The sequence below is a fragment of the Elephantulus edwardii genome, unplaced genomic scaffold, assembly GCF_000299155.1.
Source record: "Elephantulus edwardii isolate Elephantulus edwardi_28Jun2011 unplaced genomic scaffold, EleEdw1.0 scaffold00015, whole genome shotgun sequence".
Lineage (NCBI taxonomy): Eukaryota > Metazoa > Chordata > Mammalia > Macroscelidea > Macroscelididae > Elephantulus > Elephantulus edwardii.
Window position 1 is genome coordinate 10,816,854 of NW_006399765.1, and position 8,610 is coordinate 10,825,463.

General features: G+C 50.4%; 1 protein-coding gene across 1 annotated transcript in view; it reads left to right on the plus strand.

Moving 5' to 3' along the window:
- VSTM2L (V-set and transmembrane domain containing 2 like) overlaps window positions 1-7,944 on the plus strand; it is a 38,443-nt gene extending 30,499 nt beyond the window's left edge. Inside the window, exon 4 of the mRNA XM_006881516.1 lies at window positions 7,672-7,944. Within this exon, the coding sequence (XP_006881578.1) occupies window positions 7,672-7,944 (273 nt within the window). The remainder of the gene's footprint in view (window positions 1-7,671) is intronic.
- The last annotated feature ends 666 nt before the right edge of the window (window positions 7,945-8,610 follow it).

Below are 8,610 nucleotides of genomic sequence, written 5' to 3' on the forward strand. Positions count from 1 at the left end.
CATAATGTCCTCCAGGGTCACCCATTAACTCTTTGCTATTTTGAACAAAGCAGTAATAAACATGGGTATGCATATATCTGCTTGGATGGCAGTTATGGTTTCTTTAGGGTATATTTCCAGTAGTGGAATTGTTGGATCAAATGATATTTCTATTTCCAACTTTTTGAGAAAGCGCCATACTGCCATAGTGGAAGCCTAGTGGATAGCTTCCATAGCACCATTTTCCACTCCCACCAACAGTGAATAAGGGTTCCATTTTCTCCACAACCTCGCCAGCATTTGCTGCTTGCTGCTCTGTTGAATTTTGCTGTTCTTACTGGGGTGAGATGATGTGTGAGTGAATTTTAAAGGACCTGTCGTGGTAAACTGCATAATGCATCAAGCAGCAACCAAAAGCTTGGCAGTTTGAATTCACCAACCTTCCCATGGGAGAAAGATGGACAGTCTCTCTCATCAAGGTTCGTGGCTTTAGAATCTCCACAGAGGATCACTATGAGTGAGAACCACAAATTGACCCAATTTTAAGACCAGATGGAATTTTGTACACTCCTCTCGCTTGGGCCTTGATGCTCCCCAGCCTCCTTCACTGACAGCTCCTCCTTTGGTCTAACTGAAGTTCTTCATGCTGTAGATGCAGTTCATGTAAACTGCTTTGATCTGAAGGAGACACTGGTCCCAATAGGAGCTCTGGTGGCCTAGTGGGTAAGGAGCTGCACTGCCAATCCAAAGCAACATGGTTCGAATCACTAGCTGCCCCGCTGGAGAAAGATGGGCAACCTCCTCCTGTGTGACTTACAGCCTCTGAAAATTCACTGGGGAGGTCAGCTGTGAGGTGGTTCCAACTCAATGTGGCATCTAACAACGACCCAGTAAACGTGAGACCTAGCCCGCTGGCCCACTCACTCCGGCCCCCTGTCCCCAACTCCTGCCGAGCCCTAACAGTCAGTTGTCACGGGAGAAATTTCAGGAAGCACGCAGCAGGTCCCATCTCTAAATCTCTGTGAGTTGTTCCAGGTCAAGTTCTCGCCGACCCAACCTGGCTGCCTTTGTTCTTGTGTGGGAATCATGTTTCCTGGTCAGGGCAGAGTGGGGAGGAAGGGCTGGGCCCACGGCAGCATCCCAAGTCTGTGCCCTTCACAAAGGATTAATGCACTGAGCGGTGATTCACACTTTACAGTGGTTTTTATCTTCTGCTACAGACATTTCTGTCTTAAAGTTTCTGCCGCTGTGATCCCTAGTATAGGTAGGCCGTTAAATTCTCATGTCTGCAAAGAAGCAAGAGTCATGTGGAATCAAAAACTCCCCTCAGCAATTCCTTAAAACATCCACAGTGGCAGCTTGCAGTCATTGCCATGTTCAAGGTCAAAATTACACACAGCCAGGCCCAACTCTCAGGGTGCTCAGGCTGGTGTGGAGATGGAGCTCAAACCAGTAATCATACTTGATAAAGTGAAAATCCATCTGTGACTGCTTGGGTGGACTTCCTAGGGGAGGTGTTGCTGAAACAGCACTGAAGGTGGCCGGCAGTTCACTGGGTTTGTCTCTGAAAGAACCTAGAGCTGAGGGGCCATGCTAGATTACACAGGGCCACTATAGGTCACTGTAAGGTGACACTGAAGACTTTTCAAGGGGGGAGGGATATTTGGAAGAGCCCTGTCTGGCTTTCATGGGAGAAGAAATTGGGAAAACAGTGGAGAAGGGTGAGATATGGTTCTTGATCACTGCCGGGAGGCTGGATTCTGGAAAGAAGGGTTATTTCAAGGAAGAATCAGTGGGATTTGAAAATGGTCAACAGTGGATTGACACAGTGGCCGTAACGATGGCGTGTGTTGGAGATGAGGATGGCTCAGTGCAGGGCAGGGGTCAGACTCACTGTTCCCGGGGTTGCTAGGAGTAGTAGTCGACTTGATGGCACCTAACAACAACAACAACAACAACGACAAGTACTGGGAGCAGGGGAGGGGCAGCATGGACAATGACTCGGAGCCATCTTGCTGGAGTGGGTGGGGTTCAGATTTAGGGAGACCTTCGTTGTGTTTTGAACATGCTGAGGGGCTGGGGAAACAGCTGGGTTGGGGGGGAGACAAGGAGGCCTGCTCCCCACTCCAGCACCTTCCTCAGAGATGCTGATTTCACTCTTCGATCTCAGCCATGAGGCCACACGCAGGAAAGGGCTGGCTGGCATCGTGGGCTCAAGTCAGCACCACTGCTCCTTCCTGGCAGGAGGAAAGGCCCCAGCCTGCCCGTCAGAGCTGCTCAGGGCACCCACCATGCCAGGAAGCCCTGGGCCATGCATGCACTGAGCAGGGAGGGGCCAAGCCTGGTCCTGGTAAGGACTCGGCCTTGTCTCTTTCTGCATAATTAGGTGCTTAATTGCACTGCTAAGCCCTGTCGATGCCTGCAAGAGGCGATTATGATTTACAGCCAGGGCTGCGCCTAAGGTGACTTCTCGTGGCCTCTGCAGTCCTGCTGGGGGGCTGGGCTGCAGGACTTTCTGCACAATTTGTGAAAGATGAGATCGAGCAGACAGCTCCCACCAATCCCAAGATGATGGAGTGAGGCGGTTGGGACCCCTCCATCAGGAACACAGGGGTTTGGCGGTCCAGGGAAGGAAGTAAGAGGCATAGAGAAGACAGGCTTGTAGTTTACTGGTCACAGGAGGCTCCCCAGAGCTGTGTTAAAGGCCTGGTCAGTTGGCTGGAGGCCTCTCTGAGTAGATTCTCCACTTCCATTCAACAGTGCAGTTTAAATAGGACTTAGGTGGTTTCAGAACCGTGTCACCCAGTGATTGCAGGTTCCAGAAATATCCACCAGCAGCTTTACTATTGCTGCTGTTACTCTTGTTGGTATTTGTGCCTGCGCTGAAACCCCAAAGGCACAAGGTTCGAGGCCACCACCCGCTCTGTGGGAGAATCATTCCTGTGTGATTAACTGCCTCTAAAAACCCGCTGGAGGGTCAGCTGTGGGTCGGTTCCTACTTGCTGGTACACAACAACAACAACAACAAAGCAACCACATTGTCATTGTCCCTCTAATGGTTCATGTTTGTCACTTCTTTCCCCTAACCCCCCACCCCAAGGCAGCTCACTGAGGGGCCTGATAACTGGTTTGGGGTCTAGGTTCTCCCTAGACTGTGAGTCTTTGTAGGCATGGCTGGGGTCCCCTTGTTCACAGAGGCACCCCCAGTGCCCAGTTCAGGGTGTGTGCTCACCACATGTTTATACAACAGTTGTGTGAGTCCAGCCCTGAATAGCCAAGGGGGCTGGTGGCTTTTCTGATCTTAGTCTCCTAATACTCCTTTGTTTTTTGTCCCCTTCCGCACAGAGATACCTGGTTTGCTGGTACAGGGGTATCCTGGGGGCTGGGGTGGTGACAGGGCTGAGGGAGGAGCTGGCCGTCTCTGGGGAGAGCAGCCCAGTCCTGGGTCCCCTTCTGGGCTTCTCCTGCCCCTCCCCGGGCTGGGTGCCCTGTGGGTGGAGGGGTGGGCTTTCCCTGGTGCTCCCTCCCAGGGAGCGGCTCTGCTCCCAGCGCTTCACATTATTACTCCATTAGCGCCTTGTAGGGTTGACAAATGAAGGATAATTAATATCCGTGAGGGAAACAGATGTTGAGGTAATTCGCTCCCTGCTGCGCATTTGCAACAGCGTCTCCTGACTGCCCCAAGCCCTGCAGGACGGCAGGACCTCTCTGTGCCCTTGACCAGAGGTGAAAGAATCAGCAGGACAGGAGGGCCTCCTGCTAGGCCACCCTGGTACCTGGAGGGGGGCACCCAGTTCTCACTCCCTGTGCCAAGAGGACACCAGGATGCATCTTCCCACTGGCTGCTGGTGGGACGTTCTGCCTATGTCCCACCTCGGTCTCCTGCTCTGCCCTAAACCCGGGACTTCCTGCTCCATGAGAGATACTGAGCTGCCCAGATGAGGCAGTGTGGCCTTCTCCTGGCTATTTCCCACCTACCCGCTTCCCTTAAGAAGCCTTGAGAGTCAATGCGTGATCTTGCAGGAGCAAGGGGTCTGCTGGCTTTAGGGGACCCTCTGTGGACCTGTCACCCCATCTGGAGGGTCAGAGTGCTTGGAGTCAGGCCTGGATTTTTTTTTTTAATTTTTTTTTTTTAGCTTTTTTTTAAATTTTTTATTTTATTAAATTTTATTAGTTTTAATGAACATTTACAGGGATTTTGAGTTTTCATTCCTTCATTACTGCACCATTCTCTCCACCCTCCTCCCCAGTTTGTTCTTCTTCCCCGCCATCCGAATGTCTGTTTTAATTGTCCAATTGCCACAGTGCTTGTCAAAGTCAGTTCTGATTAATCTCCTTTGTCGGTGTGTCCTTTGCCATTCCCTATCACTCCTCCCTGAGAGAGACTTCACCCTGAGTCATAAGGAAAAGGGGATGGCGTATTCTCTTAGCTACTTCCTGCTGAAAAGGGACGCTGTGGGTTTCCGGGTGAAGATCTTCTCTCATTACTCTAAAGGGCCCCCTTGGCAGTAGGAAACACATAGACTATTATGGAGATTGATTTTGGAATTTAGATGCACTGTTATTAATTGTGCTTAGCCGTACATGTTCATATCCCTGAAGATGTATCATGGGGGGGTTGCAACCTAGAAGACACAAATTTAACTAACAAGTTATAAGTACATGAGTCAAAAATTATGGAAAAGTAAAAGAAAAGATTCTTTCATTGTTTTACAAACCCTCCCCCAGGTCCCCTCCACCATGTAGCCCTCGCTCTAGACTCCTGTGATGACAGAAATACCTAGTCACATATCTCTTTTAAACAGTTTTCTCCCTCCTCTGTTTCAGTGCAGTATACATTATTGAACACATCTTACTCAGTCTCTCCCCAACCCCAAGGACAGTCCCATTCTACAACAGTGGCATCATGTAATATTTGTCCTTTTGTGACTGGGATATTTCACTCAGCATAATGTTCTCCAGAGTCAACCATTTTGAATAATATTGCATGAGTTCCTTGTTTTTTAATGCAGCATAGTATTCCATTGTGCGAATATACCACAGCTTCTCTAGCCATTCGTTTGTTGATGGGTCAGGCCTGGATTTGACCCCCAGTTTCACCTGCTCACTGATTTAGTACCTTCACTTGAACTTTGCTTGAAGCCTCAGATGAACATACTTGTTCTCGTGACTTAAAATTCAGAAACAGGTCATCTAGGGACCTGGAGAAGAAGGAAGGCGAGCGAGCCTGCCTGTTCACGAGTGTTTTATTTGCTCTTGCTGTTGCGTGCCATCAAGTTGGAACTGACGCAGCTGACCCTCGAGCCGGTTTTCAGAGGCTGTAAATTGCACAGGAGGAGATTGCCCATCTTTCTTCTTTGAAGCAGCTGGTGGATTCGAACTGTGTACCTTTGAGTTGGCAGCTTGACTCCTTACCACTAAGCCACCAGAGCTCCCTCTATTAGTATACGATCATCTACTGAGTGTCGGGCCCTGTGATGCCACTAAGGTGAGCAAAACAGGTTCTGTCTCTGCTCTTCTGGAGGCTACAGTTTAGCCAAGGAGACAAACAAAACACAAACGTCAACAGGCAGATACGGTCGGTAATTAATATTGAGACAGCTGCAAGTGCAGGAAATACACAGCGGGGTTTGTAATGGGATTAGAGTGGTTTTGTCGCATTCCCAAGGCTTCAAATCGCCACAGAGTGCCAAATCTTCCCACTGGTGGGTTCAAACCCCTGACTTTGTGGGAAATTCTTCTGTCATTTTTTTTTGGAGCCTTGGTGGCCCAGTCCATGGTATGTGTTGCCTGCACGTCTCCAGTGGTTTAAACCTCCCAATGTCTTCGAAGGAGGGAGAAGGCCAGTCTCTTCCCACTGTGGTTTATATCTTCACATGCCTAGTGGAGGGTCAACTAGGAGTCAGAACCACTCCTTGGCCATGCGATCACTCATTTCCGTGGAAAATACTTGTTTTCCTTCTCTGGTGGATTTCTGCCTTGCACAGGTCCCAGCCTTCACAGGTATTATTATATTTCTAAGCAGCCTTTAGTTTTTGGAAATAACATTTCAAGTTTTTGGAAATAACATTTCAGTTCCAACTAAGAATTTCCTTGACCAACTTCCCTGGGTCAAGTCCTTTCACCATACCCTGCTGTGGGAACAATAAGGCCAAGGAGCCCTCTTTCTCTTTTTAAACTTCTACACAGAGAAGACACCAGAACCAGTAAAACGGATGTGCACACATGCATGTCCATGTATTTATTTACCTGAATGGCATCATACTATAAGACTATTTGGTAGTAAGAGTCACCATCACTTCCTATAGGTTATTGAAAATGGAGTTCTGGTGGCTAAGTGGTAAGGAGTTGTGCTGCCAACTCAAAGGCAGACAGTTCAAATCCACCAAGCTGCCTGGCAGGAGAAAGATCAGTAATCTACGCAATTTACTGTCTCTGAAAACCGAGGGTAATCTGTAAGCCAACAGTATATAACAACAACAGCAACATGGATTCATAGAAAGGAGCCCTGGTGTTGTAATAGGTTATATACTGCACAGCTAACTGCAAAGTCTGTGGTTCGAATCCACCAGCTTCTTGGGAGAAAGATGAGGCAGTCAGCTCCTGTTAAGATTTAAGCCTCATCCATCAACAAGCGAATGGATAGAAAAACTATGGTACATCCACACAGTGGAATACTATGCAGCAGTGGAAAACAGTGAAACAGTAAAATATTATGCAACATGGAGGGGCCTTGAGGACATCATGCTAAGTGACATATCTCATTCACAAAAGGACAAATACTGCATAACAACATATAAAATAGGACAGACATTGGAGGGCTTGGGGAAGGAATGGGGAAAGAGTGGATAGATAACGAATACTGCATTAGAACAGACGAGGGGGAAAACTATCTGAAAGGAATATATGATTATGCACTGTATGTATGAGAACAATCTGAAACAAGGGGTAACTGCATTGTGGGCTGAGCTGGGGGAGGGGATTGGAAAAATGTGCAATAATGAAGAAAAAAAAATAGTAAAGCCTCAGAAATGCCATGGAGGCTCGTCATTCGGAATTGACTCCCCTCACGCTGTAGGCTTGGCTGTGGGTCTGTAGTCATTATGTTCTCGCAGGCCTGCTGTTGTGGAACTTCCTCCAGGGGTTGCTGAGCTGTCACCGAAAGAGGAAGATCCCCGATGCGATGGCTTGACACAGTGAACTTGAACATGGCAGAGATCATGACGATGGTGCAGGACAGGCCAACGTGTTGATCCCTTGTTCTTGGCATCACTAAGAGTTGGCGCTGACTCGATGGCTCGTAACAGCAACAATGGTTTCTATGGAGGTAGATTGCCAGGCCGTCACCCAGAGCAGCTCAGTGGGTTTGAACTGCCAGCCTTCGGGGTGGCTAATTGTCTGGCATTCCTATTGTTGTTGTTATGTGCTGTTGAGTTGCCTGGGACTCAGTTTATTCTTTTCCACTACTCTTGTATTACGGAGTATTCCAGTGAGTGTATGGGCCACCGACTCTCCTTTCTGTTGATGGACATTAAAGTTGTCCTTGTTTTTTTTGCTATTTAACTCACCCTTGGGCAGAGCCTCCATGTGCCCTTGTAGGGATGCCTCTGGGGCCCCATCCCTCAGACCCAGGACTCCCCATTTTCCTCCTATGACCCCACAGACCGGTTACCATCTCTCTGTTGCCCCCAGGTGGTCAAGGTGGTGGGCAGCAACATCTCCCACAAGCTGCGCCTGTCCCGGGTGAAGCCCACCGACGAGGGCACCTATGAATGCCGCGTCATCGACTTCAGCGACGGCAAGGCCCGACACCACAAGGTCAAGGCCTACCTGCGGGTGCAGCCAGGCGAGAACTCTGTCCTGCACCTGCCCGAAGCCCCGCCGGCTGCGCCCGCGCCCCCGCCACCCAAACCGGGCAAGGAGCTGCGGAAGCGCTCGGTGGACCAGGAGGCCTGTAGCCTCTAGCTGGACCGGCCCGAGCCCCCCCTATGTACAGAGTGCATGAGGGGCTGCTGCACCGCCAGGGACGGGACTGCCAGGGCCCAGCTGCCTCCCTGTCCCCAAGACCACCTGTGGCCACCATGGCGGCCCTCTGCCCACCACCCCCTTGCTCAGCATGTAAGCCCCCCAACCCTTTCTTTTTCAGACCTCTGCGGGTGACCAGGCTAGGAGAAGGTGGCTCCTGGCACCAGGGGGCGACCTCCCTGAAGGCTGGGGCCGGGGACCATGCCACCCCAGGCTGTCCCCTTCTGTCACCAGCTTCCGTGAAGTCAGTGTTTCTCGCTTTGCTTGCTTGTCTCCCATCCTCTCCTGAGCCGGCGTCCCCCAGCCCTCCTCACCCTCTTTCTTATTGCCCCCCTACTTGGACCTGGGGGTGTGGACAGAGCACCCACCTCCTTGAATCTGGACTTGGCTCTTCTGAGCAGAACTAGGGTCTCTACCTGTGATGAGCAGGGGCATAGAGCCCCCCGAGGGCCTGGCTCTGGGACTGGGGCCCACTAGCAGGTCACAGAGGTCCTGGGAGCAGCCGGAGGAACCCCACTGCCTCCTCGTGGCCCCTCGTCTTCAGCCTCCTGTACCTAAGAAACAGCTCCAGGTTCCAGGGAGCAGGGAACCCGGAACCTCTGCCCA